General features: G+C 42.0%; 1 protein-coding gene across 3 annotated transcripts in view; it reads right to left on the bottom strand.

Moving 5' to 3' along the window:
• The window catches only part of Tpst1 (tyrosylprotein sulfotransferase 1), a 93,045-nt gene that overhangs the window by 23,198 nt on the left and 45,633 nt on the right, over positions 1 to 24,214 (bottom strand). For all 3 annotated transcript variants that reach the window (XM_015491388.2, XM_015491389.2, XM_015491387.2), the window contains exon 3: positions 3,620 to 3,818. In XM_015491388.2, the coding sequence (XP_015346874.1) occupies positions 3,620 to 3,818 (199 nt within the window). The remainder of the gene's footprint in view (positions 1 to 3,619; positions 3,819 to 24,214) is intronic.

The raw sequence follows: 24,214 nt of genomic DNA, 5'->3' as shown, positions 1-24,214 counted from the left end.
GGGGAGAGGGGGGAGGGGACAGAGGAAAACAAACACTCCAAATTCTGAGCCCTGATCTACAGTTTCTCATAATATTTACAGGTTATTTGGCATCATCTTAGACCTATGCTAACATTAGGGCTTTTCCATCTTTTTAAAAAAAATTCCTAACCTATGTGGCTGAGGGCCTTATGCAGAGTCTCTAACATGAAGCATGCTCACAGAAACAGGTAACTCTTCATATAGATACATAGTTGCGAACTTACTAGAGACTAGGGTTTTGATTTGTTTTGTTTTGTTTTTTATAAAAGCCTTAATCCTAAAAAAAAAAACAACAACAAAAAAAAAAACAGGTAACTCTGTTCACAGGTGTTACACTTCAAGAGGGAGTGGTCAGACTCCTGGGGCAGTAATTTACAATCCAAAAAGTAGGAACCCATGGTTAATTAGACTTCCTGGAAAAAGAAAGAGAGAAAGAGAGGGGAGCAAACCAACCCCTTCCCCAGGCACTGGTTTCTTACCAATTTTTGTAATTCCATTCCATGAGCTATCACATAAGAACATCTATGAAACCCAATTTCAAGACACACAATGGCCTCTGTTGTGCATCATTACAAAGGACTCAAAATGCAATTATAGTTCACATTTTATCTTTTCTTCCTCAAAATTATTGTCAGTTAAGAGACAGGCAAAGACCAAAAAGAAGGAAAGAAAAGCTGTATTGCAGTGTGCTCTGAAACCCTTCCAGTCACCAGTGTGAAACCCATTCTTCAGTCACACGGACTCAAACCAGAGCAGCTTCCTGACCTGCCCCTCATGAGCACCGAGAGCAGCATCGCCAAGCCAATGGTAGTGGGGAACCCACACTGGCTACTGCTCTGGGAAACCTTTGCAATGCCATGTAGTCATGTATCCTGGTTCATAAAGTCCCCCAGCAGAGGAAAGCTATAAATTACCAGTTACAGAAAGGCAATCAAGACTACGAAGGCAGGATGCTAGACTGATTTCTGCTTCATTTTTAGCAAGCTGTAGTTCACAAAACTTTAAATCACATAAAGCATTTTAAAAGTCAAGAGGCAGTACATGAAAGAATAATATACACACAGCTAATAACTGGAAAATGTTCAATTATGTTAGTCAATGGAACCTATTAAAATTAGCAAAAATCTAAAATAGAATCACCTCTATTATGCTGGTAATCTGAAAATATTTTTTTAAAAATATTTTTTAGTTGTCAATGAATCTTTTTATTTTATTTATTAATATGCAGTGCTGAGGATTGAACCCAGGGTCTCACACATGCCAGGCACCACGCGCTGTACCACTGAGCCACAACTCCAGCTTGAAAGTATTTTTTAAAAAAAATCTTGGGCTGGGGTTGTGGCTCAGCAGTAGAGCACTTGCCTAGCCCATGCGAGGCCCTGGGTTTGATCCTTAGCACCGCGTTAAAATAAATAAATAAAATAAAGGTGTGTGCCCAACTACAACCAAAAAATAAATATTTTTAAAAAATCTTATCAAGATATATTGAGCATCTTAAAAAAATCCCAGATGGTTGGACCTGGCTTACTCCCACTTTTATTAGTCTAAATGTAAATAAAAACCTAAAATTTAGTATTTCAAAGATGTTTGATACAGCATCGTCTGTCAAAGAGAAACACAAGAGAAAAACGATAAGATGGACTAGGGACATTTACTAGGGAGATGTATTCTGTTTGCTCATCTATTCGTTCATTCACTACTATGTTTCAGGAAGAACTGGCGATGGCTCCTGTGATGGTACACTGCATTATGCGTAAAAAAGCAGGCACACGATGGGAAATGTCCATCAGTACTAATAGGAAAAGGTTAGACAGAAACTGCGTGCATAAAGGAAGAAATATAACTTATGATCTTACCTTTGTTTAATAAAATGCAGAGGGCAGGGAATATACTAAAATATTAAGAATTGTATGTATCTAGGTAATATTATAAATAATTTTCATTCTTCTACTATTTTAATTTTATATAGTGAAAAAAATACTTTTTATTATAAATATGTATACTTTGGGAGGTACTGGGGATTGAGTCAGGGGCACTTTACCACTGAGCCACAACCCCAGCTGTTTTAGTCAGCTATTTCACTGCTGTGACTAAAATATCTGAGCAGAACAACTGTAAGGGAGGAAGAGTTTATTTGCAGGTTCATGGTATCAGAGGTCTTGGTCCATGGCAGGTCGCTCTATATCCTCAGGGCCCAAGGTGAGGCTGACCATCATGGCCGGAGAGCGTGGCAAGAGGGAAGCAGCTCACAATGTGATCAGGAAGCAGAGAGAGAGACTCCACTTTCTAGATACAAAATATCTACCCCACAGCCATGCTCCCAGTGAGCCACCTCCTCCAGCCACACCCATCTGCCTCCAGCCACCAACCAGTTCATCCCATCAGAGGTTAATTCACTGACCCTGTCATTTCTCCCCTGCACCTTCTTACATTGTCTCACACGTGAGCTTTTGGGGGACACCTCACAGCCACACCATATCACCAGCCCTTTTTTATTTTTTGAGAGAGGGTCTTACTAAGTTGCCCAGGTCTGCCTCAAAATTGCAATCTTCCTGCCTTAGTCTCCTGGGTAGTTGGGATTACAGGCATGTTCCACCACTGCCAGCTTGAACTTAAATTTTTATATTAAAAATGTTTATATGTAAGTATAAAAAGGATAAAGATTACTTAAAAATAAGCTTATTTTCATATTCAATGGTTTATAATAGACAGCCCTTCCTACATTGCCACAAATGAAGAACTGAAGGAAGAACTGAAAGTGACTAAGAGCAGGGGATCCACACGCGAATGGCCTCAGGAAACACATTTCACTGTCACCAGGTTTCCAACTAAGAGTACCAAAAGGAAGAGAATAAAGAGATGACCTATCACAAGGCTATGGGGGAGGACACCAACACACACAAAAGGACATGGAAAAAACTCTGGAGGTGGATGGTGACAGGAGCCAGCGTGAAGGGCTCAGTGCTGTGGCACCACACCCTGGAAGATGGCTGAAATGGCACAGTGAGGTCAGGGATGTCCGACAACAGTTGTTGGAAAGAACGCGGAAGATCTGCCTTGAGATGGCAGCAGCATTCACCCAGGCGAGCCCTTTCTGGAAGAGTGCTTGTAAAAACACCAACCTGACCTGTACAAAGAACAGCTAACTGCCCGTGGCAGCAGCCGTCCATCAGCTGGAAGGCTGGTGCGTCCACCTGTTCAGCCACTTTTCCCACATACTGGGTCCCGAGAGGTGGTACCTCCTCTACACAAACACTTAAGAGGAACGTATCCACTAGATTTAGAGAAAAAAGGCTTGCAAAGTAAGTCTTAATGATTCTGGTATTATGCAAAGTTGTGGGAACTAGCTACGGATGAATCTCTCCAATGTGAGTACTACTCCTAGAAGGGGGCAGCACTCATTGAAGAGCTGTCCCCATGGTTCACAGGAACAGCCGCAATTGTCTTTAAAATGCAGACTTCTGATAATAAAGCACTCATGCGCAGAATCACTCTAATTTAGAACAATTTTTTGATCATAAAAAAGCTAGAACTAAAATAAGGAAAAAGCCACTTGGAGTCCGACTGCATGTCCAGTTGCCCTGGGGCACTCACTCACCCTTCTGGTGTTCTCGAGGATCCGGGGGTCCGGCTTCCCGTAGTTGGGTGGGTTGGCGTAAGGGTCATACCCCAATTTGGCAAGCATGGGTGCAATCGCTGCCATATCTTGTAAGACATCTGGAGGGATCTTCCCCACCCATTTTGACAGAGCTCCCACATTGACTGGCTTGATGACTTGGTCTGTAGATCTTTCCACTCTGAAAACAATGCAATAAATACTTGCTTTAAATTTTTAAAATGTTAACTGATGTGATTCTGCAATTTGTATTTGGGGTAAAAATGGGAGTTCATAACTCACTTGAATCAAATGTATGAAAGATGATATGTCATGAGCTTTGTAATGTTTTGAACAACCAATAAAAAAATTTTTTTAAATGTTAAAAAACACTAAATTATTTTTGATGACTTATAATTTAAAACTCTGAATTATTTTTGGTAAAAATTATAATTGGATTATAAAGCAATTGCAAAGGAGGGCACTAATAAGGTTTAAATCTATTTACCAGACTTTTTAAAAAATAATTTAAGGTGGACAGTGATTACTGGCAACCTTAGTTTTCTAGAAGCAGGGAAAAGGGTCAGGCTTTTGAAAACATCTGTATAAACTGTGTTGACACATTGATCACAGCATGGGAGGGTAACAAAGGTAAGTCCTCTCAGAAAAACTGTCAACTTACTTGAAATGCATTAAAAAATGGGACTGATGGACGACTAGAGAGAGGGACAGAGATGGACAGGTATGTAATAAAGCAAACAGTAAAACGTTAACTGTAGAATCTTGCTGGTGGGCATGATTCTTTCAATTTCTTCTGCATGTTTGAAATTTTCTTAATAAAACACTGGGGGGGACCGTGAAGCACAAACCATTAAGAACGCAAAATATCCACTGTTCTATCTTTCTGTTGACTTCCCAAAGACTCCTATTTTCTACAGAAAAAGTGCTGCTTATGATTTTCAGTATCACAGAATTAAGACTACAGGACAATGTGTTCTGAATCTCTACCTGGAGATTACGCCACCTTTGACCAAATGCCTAATGACCTTAAGATATGACATAGGGGCTGGGGATGTGGCTCAAGCAGTAGTACGCTCGCCTGGCATGCGCGGGGCACTGGGTTCAATCCTCAACACCACATAAAAATAAAATAAAGATATTGTGTCCACCTAAAAAAACTAAAATAAATAAATAAAGATTTAAGAAAAAAAAAGATATGACATAAATGAAATGACATCTGGGGTCCTACGGAAGTGCTCAGGAGTTTTATACCCTAACGCACAGAAGCCACTCAAATCTAGCAAAGGTAAACATTCTTTTCCTTGAGGTATCTGACTCCTCACTGCAGAGCTCATCACTGGATGAGAGTCTTTCAAAGGCTCCGCTCAGGACAGATGTGCAGCAGGGTGGCTCCTCCCTGGGGGTCTGGCACCACCACTCAAACTTGCCTGCTGCCTCTACACCACATTCTTTCCCCTCAAGTTTTCTCAAGGATTCAACTTACGCACTTTCACCCTGTACACGCCCCGCGCCCCCCCCGCCCCCACAGTATCACCCCTAATCATCATTGCTGGACATTCTTAACCCAGGTAAAGAGTACCTGGTTTTCCAGGACAGAAGCAATTGGTAACTGCCCAGCCTCATCATGAGCAGCACTGTGGTAAAGTATACTGTCTTGCCCATGTGGGCTTCCTGTGTCTCAGCAGCAGGCCAGTCCAATGGGTAAGCAAGAACTTGATAAACGACCCCACCAGAGACTGCGATGGGATGAGGAGAGCAGGGCCACTCCCCAGCTACATCCAGTCCACATGCCGTACCCTCCTCATGGACAGGACCACTTTCTCCTGCCTGCTGCCATGACCTGAGTTCCCCTCTACCACTGAAAAAGCCCTCTGCTTGCACATCAATAGTGGTTTCCTTTTGGCTTATCTGCAGGGTTTCTGTTCTCTCAAAAGGGCTCAGGGGTCACTCCAGGTAAACTGGGCTAACTGGACTGCACAAAATAACCACACAAGAGACACAAATACCTTTTTCTTTGGGGTAGCTGTGACGGCTCCTCTGACCTTAAGGGTCCGCAGAAAGAGAGAGAGCGAGAGCATGCGCTGACCCCTTTTATGGAGGAGAAGCTATTCAAATGAGGCAAGGGGTCAGGTTTCAGGGGGCTGAGTCTATCTTCATGATGTCCACTGTCAGCAGGTTGACTGACACCTGGGTAGGCCACACCCAAGGGCACAGTAAGAGAAGGGGACACACACAGGCACTTCCATGGAAGATTCTATCCTAAACAGGGCAAGGGGTTATGTTACAAAGAAACAGGTGAGCATAGCTTCACCCATGGGGCTGTAGCAAGACATACCTATGCACGAGACACAAACCCTGGAACCCAAAAAGAGTGGGGAAAGCTCTAACACTTTTCTGTGACTGAGCGCCTCAGCACCCAGCCGGGAAGAGTGATTCAGTCACGTGCAAGGTTGGTCTCCCACATTTATCCATCACCCCACAGGATACAGGAGGGTCTGCATCTTAGTAATCTCACCATCACCCACACCTAGTACATTAACATATGATGGATGTTCAATAAATCTGTATCAAGTAAATGACTGAAGCTTTTCATAGAAAAAAGCATGTTATAGCAGCTTATACAAATGGGCACAAGAGATTCATGGTAAGACCATGGCTAAGGATGAGTTAGAGAGACACTAAGAGCATCCAGTGCTGACCTCTGTGTGCAAATGGGCTTTAGAGAATGGGGGTCATGTCTGCAGAGACTTAAAGAACAAACAAACAAAAATACTTCAGAAGGAAAAGAAAGCTTGTAGGACACAAAGAGTGACATTTTCTGTCCATCTAAGTCAGGCATGGGGTATATATATCTAATTTAATCCTTACAACCACCCAGGAGAGGGAGGTGACCAATATTTACTTTTCAATGGGTAAGCAAGTGATTTGCCCAGGGTCACCTGCTCTGGGAATAAAGGAGCTGGGTGAGCCCACAGTGTCTGCCTCTCCAGTGTCTCTCACTGCCACCTCCTCATCACCTGCACGCTCACCTCCTGTGCCTTCCTGAAAGCCCTGCCCTCCATCTGATGCAGCACAGATAGACAGGGCTTGACCGTTCCAGTGCACTGTAGATACAACAGGTACATACAGCGCTGCACTGGAGGTTTGACAATGCACTCACCAAAGCATGTTGTGGGGCATTTACTGAGATCCACGGGTAATTCCTACCATGACTGATGTCAGCTGCTAATATGACCTTGCTCACTGCAGAACTGGGAAGAGATGCACAAAATGGGCCTTAGAACTGGGAAGAGCCAATCTCCATCAGGTAGACCCTTGGATAGCTAGGGCCACAATCTCTTGAGTCCAAACTCTGAATCCAAAAAGCTCCGAAAACATCTTCCTATAATTCGTTTGACAGCAAAATGTAAACAAACCAAAAGGATTAGTCTGTTCCACTGGACACACACACCCTGGGATGTGTTTGCCATGGAGGGCTGGCATGGTAAGTGGATGATGTGTTACACATACCTTTTAAGATCCAAACAATTTCTGAAGTCTGAGATGCATCTGTGAAGGCACCAAGGTCCCACACAGTCTGGTGTGCCTTGACTGGAAGGTGGCTGTACCTAGACGATGGTGGGAAAACCAAGGGTCCTAACTGAGGGCGGGTCTGATTGCATGATGATGATTACCATTCAGCGCTGACAACTGCAAGAAGACTGAAGGAGGAGGCCTGCCGGTTCAGGAAAATGGTAACAATGCTGTGTCTGATTCATTTATATTTTGAAAGAGTCAAGAAACACTTAAGGTTTCCACCAGGCCAAAAGAAATAGAAATTAAATTCCAAAGATTATTTTAAAAACTGATAAGCCTTAGCCACCAAGTAGATATGGCAGTGCAGAGAAGAGGAGGCTCTGATGAGCTTGCTTTCTGGCCTGGAGGCCTGGGTGGACGGTATTGACGGGCATTAGGACAGAGCATGTGGAGGAAAGCACTGGAGTGTTTTTATGTTGCTGCTTCGTTTTGTTTGAGCTATACAGAACAAAGAAAATGACCAGAAAGTTATCAGAAGTCTGGGGGAAACTGGAGTTGCCTGGAACGTAGCAGCACGGGCCCAGCAAACACTACCTGCTACAACTCCACACCAATGCAGCACGGCTCTGCAGATCAGATGTTGAAGCCCAACCTGAGACACACAGGACATCAGAATGAATGACCCTGGAAAGGCTTCTGCTACATAGCACCGAGTCAGGAAAGGTGCCACCGTGAATACCCCCGGGAGGCACATGGCAAGGCCTGCTGCCTGTCATCGGAGCAGCAGAAATGGCAGTGCACATTTCTAAGCATGAATCAAGCCCAGTATGTTCTGAATACCCATCGTGTGTCCGGGTATTAAGGTAATAAGCACACAAAGATGACTGCAGCCCATGGGCCTCCTCTCAAGAAGCTCAGAATCAAAAAGCAGCAGCTCAGAATCCAGTGAGACCACCATGCACACAAGATCAAAGTGCAGCGGCTGGACACAGGGCTGTGGGGACACCTGTGGGGACAGGCCTTCTGCTGCAGTCAGGCAGCCCCCAACAGCTAAGGTGCGACTGGCAAGCCAGGTCCTGGGTCAAACCCAGTTCCATGGCCTGCGTTTATCTGGCCTGCAGGCTGAGGATGACATTTATATTCTAAACAGTTTTTTAAAAAATCAGGTAATATTTCATAACACATGACAATCTCATGGAATTCCAATTTTAACACTTGTAAAATTTCATTACAACACAGCAAGATCTGCCATTTACATATTGTCTATGATGCTCTTCTGAGGCAAGGGAAGAGCTGAGTAGCTGAGGTGAAGACCACACAGTGTGCAAACCTGAAATACTGACTAGCCCACTACAGACAGTTTTGTCCACCCTGATCTAAGGCTGCATCACAAGGGAATTCAGGGTTTCTGTGGGGGGGTGTCTTCCTGGCACAAGGCTCACTACAACTCTCTGCACAGAAGAACCTGGCCAGTGTGGAGGACTGCATATAAATAAATAAAATAAAGGTCCATTGACAACTTAAAAAAATTAAAAAATAAAATAAAAAGGGCTGGGGATGTGGCTCAGTGGTTAAGCAGCCCTGGGTTTAAAATCCTCAAAACCAAAACCAAAACCAAAAACAAAAAAACTTTTAAGAGTGGCTTTTTTGTTCTATATCCGATCTCTGGATTCACCCTGCCTTTCTTCTCACGAGTTCTAGGTACTTAGTTTTTCTTTTTTCAAAGCATAGTGAGTAGAGTACAGACCTAGAAATTGGGCCTGTAGAATCCGGCTTTATTACCTAAGAAACATTGATCCTCAGAGATTGGGGATAAAGATCACTAACAGGGACAGCTTCAAAAAATTTTCAAAAGCAGGATAAGCTAACTACCAAGTCTGTCCTGCTGCCAATGCCGTGTACGTGAAATTCTACCACAACAGGCAGCCTGACACTGTCTATGGAAGAGCCTGCTCTACAAGAGATCATGGGAAATTATACAGCTGAAAAGCCAAGAGCACCTGGCCCTTTATAGGCCAGGGTGTCCGCCTTGTTCAGAAGAAAACAGTTATCAGAGGAGAAGGGTCCTGGTTTCAGACAGCATAATTTGCTTCTCTAGACAATGATCTGCAAACAGAGCTCATCAGATCTCCCCAGCTCCTTCAGCCCTTCCAGAAATGAACCAACCCTCAGGCTTCAAGTGCCCTAGAGATGAACTAGTTAGGATTCTGGCACCCTCCACCTTCCTGGAGCCTCATATCACTGTGAGTGACTGGTGTACTTCAGAACCAGGGCCCCATCCAGCACGGCTAGGCATCTGACTCAGCAGGTCCCCCACTGCAGGTGTCCAGGCTCTGCTGCTCTCCTGCAAGGATCAGGGCCAGTGCCACAGCCTAGAATAGCCATGGTGACCACATCCTCCATAACTGAACATGACAGCCAGGTTCTCTGCCGAGCCACAGTTGTGAGTCAAACCACATAGAAACCACCACAGGAAACCACGTCCTCTGCACTAAAGCATCCACAGGGATGGAAAAGCAACAGGAATGAGAAGGAATGCCCGAGGCACGAGCCCAGCCCAGCAACGAGCCCAGCCCAGCAACGCTCAGGAGGAAGGCTCTCCAAAGTCTCCTCTGCAGAGCTCCCACCTTGGAAAATGCTCAGACTCTGTCCCAGGAAACAGGACTTTAAAATGTGATGGCACTTCCACTTTATAAGAACGTGTTACACATGTACTGCATGTGCACATAGAACCACACAGACTGCTGACAGGGCAGTGGCTATGTGTGCCTTGTTTCCTAACCTCTTAGGTTTCAAGTCACCCACTGACCAGTTTTTGCTTTTGCTGCCTGTGAATCTGCTGTCAAATTCAAAAAGTCGTAATGCAGACCAGCACCACAAAACGTTCCCGTTTCCTTTCGGCAACCCCCCAGTTTCTGTTCCTACCTTGAATCTTTCTCTGTTCTGAGTTGCCCTTGGTGCACGGCATGAGGCACCAGTCTGATTTCATCCTGTGCATCTAGGAATCCAGGTTTGCCAGTGACAGTTATTCAAGAGACTGTCCTGTCCCCAGTGTGGCTCTTGGCACCTGTGCTGAAGATCCACTGACATAATGCAAGGTCTACATCTGGATGCCTGCCCCATCCTGCTGGCAGTGTGTCTGTTTTTATGCCAGCCTATTCTGTCCTGGCCACCTGAGCTTTGCAGAACATGCTGATATTAGTTGGTGCTCATGATTGCTGTCTTTATTTAGTCTTTTGTGGTTCCACATGTGTTTTTGGACTGCTTTTGAGTTTTTGTTGGTGTGTTCATTTTTGTACTGGAGATTGAACCCAGGGGTGCTCTACCACTGAGCCACATCCCCAGCCCCTGTTATTTTTCATTTGAGACAGGGTCTCACTAAGTTGCCAAATCTGTGTAGTCTTCCTGTCCCAGCCCTGCCCAGCAGGGGGAGCACTGGGACTACAGGCATGTGCCACCAACATCCAGCTTCCAGTGCAATTCAACCTTGCACGTGACTGGGTCACACTCCCTGGCTGGGTGCTGAGGTGCTCACTCACAGAAATGTGGCAGAGCTTTCCCCACCCTTCTTGGGTTCGAGGGTCGGTGTCTCGTGCATGGGTGTGTCTTGCTACAGCCCCATGGGTGAAGCTATGCTCACCTGTTCCTTTGTAATATAACCCCTTGTCCTGTTTAGGATAGAATCTTCCATGGAAGTGCCTTATGTGTGTCCCCTTCTCTTACTGTGCCCTTGGGTGTGGCTTACCCAGGTGTCAGTCAACCTGCTGACAGTGGACATCATGAAGATAGACTCAGCCCCCTGAAATCTGACCCCTTGCCTCATTTGAATAGCTTCTCCTCCATAAAAGGGGTCAGCGCGTGCTCTCGCTCTCTCTCTTTCTGGGGACCCTTAAGGCCAGAGGAGCCATCATAGCTACCCCAAAGAAAAAGGTATTTGTGTCTCTTGTGTGGTTATTTTGTGCAGCCCAGTTAGCCTAGTTCAACTGGAGTGACCCCTGAGCCTTTTAGGCATGAGAACAGAAACCCGGCAATTGGCGCCCAACATGGGGCAAAAGGTCTGAGTCTTTAAGCCCCCCGGACAAAAGCGACAAATGCTGGCTCCTAAGGGAACTCCAATTTAAATATTAAAGAAAGTTAGTGAGTTTGGTAATTCTCTCCAAGTTAAGTATGCTTAGGATTGCAGAGTATTGTGGGCTGAATTGTAGAAAGTAAGGAAAATCTGTGACATTAAAATTTTTAATATTGGGGTATAATCTAGAGACTCTAAATAAAAATAGTTATTAAGATGATTAGTGGGCTGTGTTGTTGAGTTAAGTCCTCTCCATGGAAACAGCGCTTTTGTGGATTTTTAGAAATTGTTTTTTTAAATCTTTATAAAAGATTTTTTGGGGGCTGGGATTGTGGCTCAGCGGTAGAGTGCTTGCCTAGTGCGGCGGGACCTGGGTTCAATCCTCAGCACCACAAAAAAATAAAGGCATTGTGTTATATCCAGCTATACCTAAAAAATAAATATAAAAAAATGCTTAAAAAAATTTTTTTGGCCTTTATGTTTTACATGTTTGCGATATGAGAGTGACAAAAGGGAGAGAAAATGTTGTGATGTTTACCTGGAAAGAAATAAGTTTCAATTTTCTATTGTTTTTGTCAATACTCAGAAAGTTTGTACTGACCTCTTTGCTACATGATTGTCCTATGAATCAGAATGGCTGTAACTCAGCCACTGGGGACAAGAGACTTTAGCCGCTGCTGCTTGCTGCAGCTCGCTAAGGGGTCCTAGCCCCAGCGGCCAGCAGTGCCTTTAACCCTTAAATGACTTGACCTGAATGCCAAACACAGACTAAGATCTGATGGTAATGCTGGCATCTGCTGCTAAAAAACTTTTGGAGCACCTACGTGCCACAGAAAAAAGTGCAGGATGCCAGAGTACACAAGCTGCAAATGCAGGTCACAGACACAAACCAAGCTGCTACCGCCAAAAGATCTTGGCGGTGGGCGGGGGATACAAACAAAACTAAATAATGCAATTGGTTAGGAAAATTCTTGGGGAACTTTTGCTCTGACAACGGGCAGTGGATTCCATGTTGTCTGCGTCACCATGGTAACCATGAGATGAGAGTCTGGAGGAGCGGGCTTCCTGGTCCCACCTCCCACATTTTCACGGGATTCGGATTGGTTCTTCCACAGTCACTCAGACAGGACTTCTGGTCCCGCCTTCCAGCTGCTAACTTGTACTTACTGTTTCAGATTGTTACCAGAGCTGCTCAGAGCCTGTATTTTAAAGAATGCTTTTACCTGTAAATGCTAACGAAAGATATCTTTTTCCGACAAAATTTAATTCCACAGTTTTCTACATTGCAGCCTTAACTTTAAGTTAGTTCTGAGTTAAATAACCTGAGTTTTTTTATAGTTGTGTTAATAAATAATGTTCTATTGATAAGAGATATCAAACATGCTTGTTTGTATTTAACTTTAATTTTGGAGGTTATGGGGATACATTTGCTCGCCACAGGAACAAAGCCAGCAATGTTCCTGTGATGAACAAAAAATCCTTATTCTCATTCCTGACTATAAAAAATAAATATGTATACACAAGGATCTTACTCTGCCTTTCAGATATAGATATTTGAGATAAATGTATTTACTATAAATTTGCATTAAAAAATACAATCTTCAAGTAATTTCTAATTCTCAAGTTATTGTACTAACTCATATAAGATGATAAACAAATATAATTCTGTCTACAAAATATCTAAGGATTTTAACTATATTTTCATTGATATTTCTTATCAAAGTACAATAATTTGTTTATAAATTTTAAAGTTTTCAAAAATTGTTCCAATGTATAACTAGAAAAAAATTCTAAAACAAAAAGATGCTTCAACAAAGAGAAAGCACACATTGGTTCCTAAAAACAAAACAAAACAAAAAAATCATCTTTAGGTAAAATAAGGTCTTTATATTCTAAATTTTAATGATAAAAATATTTTCCTAAATAAAAAGATTTTTATATTATTATCTAAACAGATGATATAAAAAGTTAAAACAATTAAAAAAGAGAGTTATATGTACTGAACTGACTATAATTTAGTTATATGTACTGAACTGACAGTTAATTTTAACTGATTAATTCAAGGATATTTCAGGCTATTTTCCTAATTTGACTAAACTGATTTGAGCTAAGATTTTGTCCATATTTTGACATGATAAAACCTATTAAAATGTTAAGTTTATTTCTTTAAAGAAAGGTCTTTATTGTCAAATGATTCTTGCTGTTTAAGACAAAGATTAATTTTGGTAAATAAATTCACATAGTTGATTAAACACTAAGTATATTAAACTGCTAACTTAGACTCCAATTTTGACAATTGTCCTTTAAGACTAAATTTGATTGATTCTAATACACTAAGATACTGTTAATTTTTACATATTTTGTTTGTTAAATAATTGTAAATTAAAAAAAAATTATAGGACTGAGGTTCTCCAAATTAAAGTCGAATGTTAATTTTGAACAATAAAGGTTACAAACTTTAAAAATTCATTGATATTATGTAAGTTCTCTGACTGGACCTATTAACTATAAAAATATTTAAGATTTATATAATGCTCCCTACACTAAAAGATAATCTTAATCATACTTTTTAAAAGGCAATTAAGAGATACCTATTTAAAAGATAATATTCTAAAATATAGAGATATTTTGAAACCTTCCCTCAAAAAGAGATTGAGGGTTCTTTCTAAATTGTTAGGATGGATCAACAGGTCTATATTAAAAAATTATAATAATCAATAAAAGGTAAATCTATTCTTATCATTTAAATACCTGTATTATTATCTATAACTTAAACTAATGATACTATGACTTATGCCAAACCTTTACTCAATTTTATTAAGTAAAAAAAAAGGGGGATTACAGGACCCCAGAGATGCACACTAGATTTTACAAATATTTTAAAGTGTTTTCTTAAATTGTAATATTGAGAGTCTTAATGTTACTGAACATGATTCAGTGAATTAAATCTGATATCAAAGGAGAGTTTAAACCCGTCATCATGATAATGACTGAGAAACCTGGCACAGGAAGATCGATTTCCAGCTACAGAGTTTACAGCCATGCAGCTTCACGAGCTTGTCAGGTAAGTAAAAATTATGAAAAGACTTGTATGGACCCATTTTCCAGGTCCACCTTTAATGTGTCTTGCAGTGTGGACTGGAAAGTCCACCCATGAAACTAGATTAATTGTCCTGACTGTAATGGTCAGTTTACCTATATATTGATTCTGTGGTAAACAGACTGTCTGGAAGTATCTTTTGAGAAAAAGACAGTGAAATAACGGATTGTTCCACATCCATGTGGATGGTGGCTATGGACCAGATGTAAGTAACACCAACTAAGGGCCAGTTCTGTATGAGGGATCTGCCTTGAGTCTTAGCATCTTCATCTATCTGTGTCTCTTGGCTTTGTCACAATATTACTGTTTGTCTGTGGCCTTTCTCCTTCCTTCCTGAACGCAGCCTCACCAGCCCAGTGCTGTGAGCTGGACCTTCCACGGAGAAGAAACCCGAGTTTGCTGATCCTAAGGTAAATGCTGGTGTAGAGGCCACAGGGGCATTATCTACCAAGGAGACAGAGAGCCCTCTCGGGGACAATGCCTTGCACACTCCACATCACCCTGTTTGGCCCCGGAGGATGGCTGCTTAGTCAATGATTCCTCAAGGGAGGAACAACCTAAGACAGGCACAGTCACAGAGGGGCCATCAGGAGAAAACTTGGGGCCAACAGAGGTGAGGCACAGAATCTCACCCCGCCACCTGTGCAAAGTCTTAATTCTTCTCCCCTTCTGAGAGAGGTCTCCTGCCCCATGGCTGTTTTACTCCCCACGTCCAGCTCTGATCAGAACCCAAGTGACAGAGACCTAGTCAACAGCGACTGCGTGCTCACACAACAGGAAACAACTGCAGCTACAGGAATGGGCCAGTCTGGAGGCTTTTCTCTTTCTTGTTTCTTCCACTTTTTTTCCTATGCTTTTCCCTTTTTCCTTCTTCTCTCATCATGGTTCTCCTTTGGAAACAAATTTAATAAAAGGGGAGGACATGTTGGAATAGCCTTCAGTTGCAACAGTGTTTCCTCACAGTGTGGTTACATTAGGCAGAAGATGATTGGCTTATGGATATTATCTTGCTTATGTATGATTGACGGGCACGCCCCACTCAAACCCTATAACAGTTGTGTGCATTCCAAAAAGAAACCGAGCTACTGGACGTCGACCTGAGGTTTGTCACCAGCCAGTTATCACCAGCTCCTGTGACTGAGGTAGCCGAACAACTAACTGACCACACCAGTGACAGGAACATATGCGAGACAGCAGATGAGAAACCCAAGCCAGCCAATTATGCTGGACTTAGTGACATTTACATATATGGACAATTGTTGGAAATATTATTAAAATAGATTTTTCCAAGAGTATTTATATTACTAACAGACCTAATTAACTCCTTAAATATGAGAGTTAAGAGAAAGGATGATAAATATCCTGTAGCCTGTAAGAATACAACTTATTGTATTATTAGTTATTGCCAGCTAATATTTCAGAGCTATAATATGCTGAATCAGGCTTTGAAACAGGTGTATGTCAATTAACCAGAGCTAGGCAAACTCCTGGTCTCATAATCCCTAAAGTGACTACTTTAAATATTATTCCTTGCTTATTCAATTACAGCCTTTGTAGCTATGTCTTAAAACTTAAAATGTATGGATTTTCTTAATGCTTGACTTAAATTACTTCCAAAATCCTTCATGGTCAGATAAGTGCTGATGGAAGGATGAGAACTAAGTAACAATGCTCTAGAAGACAATGTAATAAATAATGTGAGTGAGCTCTTTGCTCTATGGTTTATGGAGAGGCAAATAAATAATGCGTGAGCCCTTTGCTCTATGATTTATGGAGAGGCAAATAAATAATGCAAGTGAGCCCTTTTCTCTATGGTTTATGGAGAGGCCTAAATGCCATGGCAATGAAAATGTCTATATTACTATGGCCAAACACAATACCTCCCAATAAAATTGGGAAAAGATTAAATCTTCTGATGAGTATTTGGCGAAATAATAATAATAACCTGGATCTTCCAAGTTGATTGTATTATGAAGATGATATGTTTTCTACTAATTCTTTTTGTGTTTCAATAGCAGATTGTGATGACCTTGGACTAAGAGTCAAGTGACTGAAAGATAAAATTTCCCAGTTACATTTCAAAAAAAAATATACTAAGAAAGGGGGAATATGTGGGAGACCAACCTTGCACGTGACTGGGTCACACTCCCTGGCTGGGTGCTGAGGTGCTCACTCACAGAAATGTGGCAGAGTTTTCCCCACCCTTCTTGGGTTCGAGGGTCGGTGTCTCGTGCATGGGTGTGTCTTGCTACAGCCCCATGGGTGAAGCTATGCTCACCTGTTCCTTTGTAATATAACCCTTTGCCCTGTTTGGGATAGAATCTTCCATGGAAGTGCCTTGTGTGTGTCCCCTTCTCTTACTGTGCCCTTGGGTGTGGCCTACCCAGGTGTCAGTCAACCTGCTGACAGTGGACATCATGAAGATAGACTCAGCCCCCTGAAATCTGACCCCTTGCCTCATTTGAATAGCTTCTCCTCCATAAAAGGGGTCAGCGCGTGCTCTCGCTGTCTCTCTTTCTGCGGACCCTTAAGGTCAGAGGAGCCGTCACAACTACCCCAAAGAAAAAGGTATTTGTGTCTCTTGTGTGGTTATTTTGCACAGCCCAGTTAGCCCAGTTCAACTGGAGTGACCCCTGAGCCTTTTAGTCTTGAGAACAGAAACCCGGCACCCAGGGGCGCTCAATCACTGAGTCAAATCCCCAGCCCTATTTTGTATTTTGTTTAGACAAAGGACTGAGTTGCTTAGGGCCTTTCTTTTGCTGTGGTTGCCTTTGAACTCGGGAGATTCCCCTGCCTCAGCCTGAGCCACTGGGATTACAGGAATGCACCCCCATGCTCGGTTCATTGGAATTTTCATAGGCATTATGTTGAATTTGCAGATCAGTTTTAGTCATATGGACATTTTAACTATTATTTTTTCCGATTAATGAACATCAGATATTTCTATTTATTTGTCTTCTTCAATTTCTTTCATCAGTGCTCTCTAGTTTCTAATGTATAAATCTTTTAACTCCTTTGTTAAAACTATTCCTAAGTTTTGGGATTCTGTCTTAAACTTTCATCTTAAAAAATGATAGTTTCCTTCATTTATTTTTTGGATAGGTTGTTAGTACATAGAAACGTGTCTGATTTTTTGTATGCTAATTTTATATCCTAAAACGTCACTAAATTCATTTACTAGTTTTAACAGTTTTTTCCTGGAGGGTAGGGTTTTCTATGCTTCGCAGCATACTGTCAGCAGACACACTTCAATGTCTTCCTTCCCAATCTGGATGCCTTCCATCTCCTTCTCTTGCCCTCTGAATAGGACTGTGTTAGATAGAAAGTGGTGAGCACTAGTGCTTGTCTGTTCCTGGAGGTGGAGGAAGGCTGGGCTCTCCATCCCTGAACATGACGTTGGGTGGCCTGTTTCCCAGGCCTTGCTATGCCAAGTGCACTTCTGCTCTCATCCTGCAAGGCTGCTGGGCCTTCTTAAACCCTCTCTGCGTCAGCTGCATGATCTGTGGCTCTTGCCCATCATCCTGCTACTGGGGCACATTATGCTGATCCTCATGTTGACGGACCTATGCACCCCAGAGAGAAGTTCCACTTGACCATGATGTAGAATGTTCCTAAAATTCAGTTTGCTAATATTTTGTTGAGGGCTTTTATACCTATATTCAATAGGCATATTGTCCTGTAATTTTCTTTTCTTATACAACATTAATACTTTATCTCAGGGAGGAAAATAAGGATCAATCTGTTTAGCACACACATGGAAGGAAGTAGGCCAAGAATTTTACATCCAGCAAAAATGACTTTTAACTATAAGTGGCACAGAACAGGGGCTGAGATTGTGGCTCAGCAGTAGAGTGCTGGCCTAGCATGTGCGAGGCCTTGGGTTTAATCCTCAGCACCACATAAAAATAAATACAAAAAATAAAAGTATTGTGTCCAATTACAACTAAAAAAAAAAGAACAGGGAGTGGGACACAGAACAGATCTTATAAAAATCACAAACTCAGAGAAGATTGTTACCATGGATTCTAAACCCTACTAGAGTACATGCCAACAAATTTTTTCTGTACAAGACTAGACAGCAAATATTTTAAGCTTTGCAATCCACAGAATCTATCTCATATTCTCCTTTTAAATTTTTTACAACCCTTAAAAAATCTGTAAAAACCTAGGGATGAGCAGATAAAGAAACTGTGGCACACACATACAGTGGAATGCTGCTCAGTGCACGAACACGGAAGACTTGGTAGACACCTTGCTAAAAGTAAAATAAGCCAGATACAGAGGAAAAACACTACATGATTTGACTATACACATTATCTTTAAAAAGCTGAACACAAAGAAACATAGTAGGATGATGGATCCAGGGCAGGGAGGGGAGGAGCCTGGGAGATGCAGGTCTAGGGCACCGTCTTGCTCACACAGGATGAGCGGGTGGGTCCTGAGATGAGGTGCACAGCACGAGGACCAGACTTAATGGTGCTGCACTGCACATGGGGTACTGAAGTGTCCGGACGGTGGGTTTTAGATGGTCTTACCACAAAAAAAGAGGCTTTGTGAGATGAGGGTATATTAATTTTCTTGACTGAAATAATCATTTCACTATGTATAATTGTAATAAAACATGTTTAGTGTGTTAACACACTAAAATTTTTAAATATATAATAAATTCTTATTTGTAATATAAAATAAATTCTTATTTGTAATAAATGTACACAAACACAGGTGGCAGACGATAGTTTGCCAACCAGTGTGCTAGAAAGTGAGCTCAGACAACCAAGATGATGGGGGTGCCGTGAAAAAGGACTAAGCTAATGTTAAATACATAGCGGTATTCATCTGCTTTCTGCTACTGTACAAAATAACTGAGGCTGGATAACATTAAAAAAAAAGAGGTTTGTTTAGCTCACAGTTCTGGAGGTTTAAGAACTGTGATTCAGGCACCAGCTGGCCTCTGGTGAGAACCTGATGGCATCACAGTGGTGAGAGCCAATCTGAAAGCAGGGGTCACATCACCAGACAGAAAGCCAGAGAGGCTGGGAGAGGCCAGTCTTGCCCTTGTAGAACAGCCCTCTAAAGGAACCAACTCAGGGATCCCAAGAAAATGACCCAAGTCCCTTCCAAGGACACAGCCCAATGCCTTGTGAGCCCCTGGGGGACAAGCCACATCCAAGCTGCAGCAGTAACTCTCCATAAAGACCAAGACTAAGGGAGTTAGAAGAATTGATAGGCTTGTGGGCTGTACAGACTGATGTTAAAAACCCAGGAGGCAGGAGGCAGCACATACAGAAGTGTCTTTCTGTGGATGTTCTCACCACTCTCAATGATGGCTGCAACAAGTGGCCAGTTGCACTCAGTTAGGTCTGTCTTCCTGTGCCCTTCCAGCAGAGCCTTAATGTGAAGGTGGTGATAAAGATCCAACGCTCAATGATGCTTCTGACTTGAAGGCCTCAGTATGAACTGAAGAGGCATGTTCATGTGCACACATACCCACACCCAGCTGTGCCCACGGAGTGGATTTAAAAGGAAAATATGAGATAGATTCTGTGGATTGCCAGTGGAGCTCACTGGCCTCACTTCTGTCCAGACAGTGGTACTGAAGTATCATCATCCATTAAAAGAAACGAGGGCATTTGGAAGAACTAAACAGCAAGGTGCTTTCAGATACCACTAGGGTCATGGCAGAAGTACTCAGGAACCAACCAGGAGAGGCTGCGAGTGGCCAGATGATAAAACTTGGTAAAACTAACCAGAGGGCTGGGGATTTAGCTCAGTTGGTAGAGTGCTTGCCTCGTATGCACAAGGCCCTGGGTTCATCCCCAGCACCACATGAACACATACAAAATTAGAAATCTATCAAATTGGTCTCTTGGGAAAGTGATAAATAACTAATACATTATTTTGAAAACTGGCAAATTAAGAAGTATTTATCACATCTTTCCTATATGAACTGTTACACTGGGTAACAACATAGTAGGTATAAGGATGCATCTCTTCAGAAAAATTTTCCATTATCTGCACAAGGAAAGAGAAATAGAATATCAAAATTTTGCAAGATCCAAGAAACTGATGAATCTGGTACCAAGGATCAACGGCTGCTAAAAAATCACAAGAAGATAGACAACCACGTGTAATGGATAACACTGCCCAATCAGATCCTTGTCTGACAGCCTCTGGATTCAACTGCCAATCAGTATGAAGAACCTGTTGGACAGTCAGCAGTTCATTTGCAAAATTGCAATCAATAAGACTTAACTTATGAATAACATTACTGGCTATTTGGCCTGAATTCTTAAAAAATAAAATACATGCTAAAGAAAGGAACAGAGAGTCAGGCACAGTGTTGCACCCTTGTAATCCCAGCAACTTGAGAGGCTGAGGCAAGAGGATTGCAAGGTTGAGGTCAGTTTGGGCAGTGTAGCAAGACCCTGTGGGTTGAGCACTTGCCTAGTATAAGCAATGCCCTGGGTTCAGTCACCAGCACTGGTGGGAGGAAATTTGGAAACTTGGGGATTCAAAGATACAAATTTATAAGACATGCCAAATTGTTTTTAATGGGTAAGACTAAACTAGAGCATCTAGGGATGCACATTTGGGTGATAAAATGATAGAGACATATAAATGGTTTCTAAGAGAGCCAGGACAGAGCACAGGGGATTTAGTTGGGGACAGGTTCATGGGAAGGCTTCCACATTAGCCAGTCCAATTCTGTCTTGACATGGGTGGGAGTGACAAGGGCATCTGCTTCAACAAGATTCATTAAGCTATTGAAGTAGTCCATCCTTACAGGGATAGACAAGGCAGAAGGTAAGCCAACAAGCCACAGTCAATCCATAAGACCTTCACCTCCATTCACTATTCCAGTCCCACCAGGCTGTCTCTGCAGTTCCTTGACTAGGCCAGACTGGTCCCCTATCCCCGCCGTCATCTTCACAGTGACCTTCTTCTGTCCAGAGCACTCTTACCTGGATACCCACTTGGGTAACCCTCACCTGCTAGAGACTCTCAGCAGACCCCACCTTCTCAAGGAAGGAGAGTAGGTGGGAACAACCTAAGCCTCCCAATTCCCTGGGTACTAACCCTTTATTCCCCTTGATTTCTTTTTTCATTAAATCCCCCAATGTATTATATGTTTGTCACACTATGTGGTTTGTTTTCTTGTCTCCTCCGGGGAGGACAAGAATTTCTGTCTGTTCTTCTCTCCTGCCATCCAAAGTCCCTCAAGGTCAAGCAATCCTATTCCCACCCTCCTGGCAACTTCCTAATGCCTGTTCTTTCTTTCTTTCTCTCTCTCTCTCTCTCTTTAAATATTTTAGTTGTAGATGGACACAACACTCTCATTTTATTTATTTATTTATTTGTGTCTACGTGGTACCCCTCTATTTCTTACTTCATCATGGCCACTACCATTGGACTAGCCAGACGTTTCACTGTCTTCTCCTGTAATGGGAAGATTCCCAGATGCTAATGGAAATTCCACGAAGCATGGGGCTTCTTCTGTCCGCTTAGTGAACTGCTTTCACCCCACAGGGAGAACACCGCCGGCATGTGATGGAGTGCTCAATAAAAATGTGCTGCGTGAACAAAGAGTCTGAATCAAAGTTAAGTTTCTGTTTCTCCTGAAGAGCTTTTAGCAGGAGTGACACCTGAATTTTAACCAAGAGTCCTTCTAGCACTGAATTATATGATCATGCAGTTTTCTTTCTTTCTTTTTTCCCAAGAGGGGATCCAAGCTGGCCTGGAGCACACAATCCTGCCTCAGCCTCCCAAGGAGCTGGGATCACAAGCATGAGCCATGTGCCCGGAAGGATCATCTAGTTTTCTCTTTTAGTTTGTTGACAGATTTTTCTAATAGTAAACCATTCTTTCTTTTCTAAAATAAAAGTTGTTTGGTCAAAATAGCTTATGATCTTTGATACACCGCTGAATCTTATCTACTAGTATTTTACTTATGATTTTGCCACCTAAAATGTATAAGAAAATTGATCTGCAGTTTTCTTTACTGTAATTTCTATTGGGTTCTGCCATTAAATCATGGCTTCATAAACAGCTGGCGGGTTTCCGTCTTTTTCTATGATCCAAAATAGTTTAAGTAACCCTGGGATAATGTATTATTTAAAGGTTAGAGATAATTCACTTGTGAATAATCAATCTATTCATTTTAAACATTATCTCTTCACCTTTTAATCTCTTTGATGCTAATCAACCTATTTAAATTCTCCATCTATTTTGCAATATTAGTTTTTGCCTCTAGACACTCAAATTTATTACAAATATACTTCATGTAGTATTTTCAATTCTTTTACATTTCTCTTATCTATGAGTATCTTTCCTTATCTTTTATATGTTCAGTCTCTATCTTTTTTAAAATATATTTTTTTAGTTGTAGATGGATACATTATGTAATAAAATAAATATTTTATTTATTTATTTTTATGTGGTGCCTTATACATGCTAGCTGAGCCCTCTACCAAGGAGCCACACCCAGCCCCCAGTTTCTATCAATATTGCAAAGGGTTTACTTTTTTTGCTGTTATCAGAATCAATTCTGTTTTATCCTTTCTATTTGTCTCCATTTTATCAATATCAGCTTTTAAACACTGACTTCAGGACCCAATACCTCAAACCCTTTGTCTGAGGTATCCTGCCACTATCTTGAATTCTCTGATTTGTATCTACTTCTTCTTTGTTCTCTGCCACTGATGAAGACAGACATGGTCTTGAGCCAGGGCCAGGGAGACTTGATGACTAAGCCTGGGACAAGTCTCCTTAGGAAGGCTACAGGGACCTCAGGGACAGCGCACAGCAAGGTTCCCATCCCCAGGTCCAGAGGAAACTGCTCCTCATCAGCCCCTCCCATCTGGCCTGCCACTCTCATGGGGACACCTGCCACAGTGTAAGTCCCCTGAAGACTACAGCCTGTGTCCTGTTTACCATTTCAGGTGCCTAGAATGGTACAAGGTACCCAACGAGGGCTCACACACATCTACTGAATAACAGGGGGAACCAGGGAGGTTTGCTCCTGACTGCTCAGAAAATCAGCACCCTGGGTTTAGATTAATGAAGGCAAAGTCAAGGGGAAAAAGTCTCTCTTCCTTTACTTACCACCCCCCCAATCCCCATTTCCTGGTCTCTGACTTTGTTCTTCAGTGCTGGGATAAAAGCAGTGGTGGTGTGGTTTGTCTCTGGTGGCTTTATTTTCTCGGTGTAACAATATCTTGGTGGGTGGCCAGTCCTGCATTTTTCGCAAAGAACAAATCTGATTTCTTTTTTTATGGCCTACAAGTAGCTGTAAAAATACTGGTATTTCATTTCTCAGAAGTTCCCTACACTCCTGCTTTGGTCTTGTGACATGAAATGACAGACCCAATCTTGTTAAACACTGTCAGTAATTACCCTAAGCCCGTTCTGGATTTCAAGAGTAAGAAATGTGACCAAATATTTAAAGTATGGTTAAAACCCAATAGGTGGTCAATAGACTCATTATTAGACTTAGGATTATGTACTTATCTCAAAATTGAATTAGTTCACATGTTTGCAATTTAATTAAGGCTTTCAGTAGTTATAAATATTGAAAATATAATTGAGTCTTCTTTAACCATCATGAATTTTATATTACATATCCCTGATTTGAACAACACTGACAGAGCCATCAAGATTTTTTAAAAGATTTTAAATGATCTTTCTCAATATGGAGAACACACATGATAAAGAAAAGTTACATGGGCTGGGGATGTGGCTCAAGCGGTAGCGCGCTTGCCTGGCGTGCGTGTGGCCCGGGTTCGATCCTCAGCACCACATACAAACAAAGATGTTGTGTCCGCCAAAAACTAAAAAATAAATATTAAAATTCTCTCTCTCTCTCTCTCTCTTTAAAAAAAAAAAAAAAAAAAAA

Source organism: Marmota marmota, unplaced genomic scaffold (assembly GCF_001458135.2).
Source record: "Marmota marmota marmota unplaced genomic scaffold, marMar, whole genome shotgun sequence".
NCBI classification, from domain to species: Eukaryota; Metazoa; Chordata; class Mammalia; order Rodentia; family Sciuridae; genus Marmota; species Marmota marmota.
Note: the sequence above shows the minus strand (reverse complement) of the source record. Positions and strands in the feature narration are given on the sequence as shown.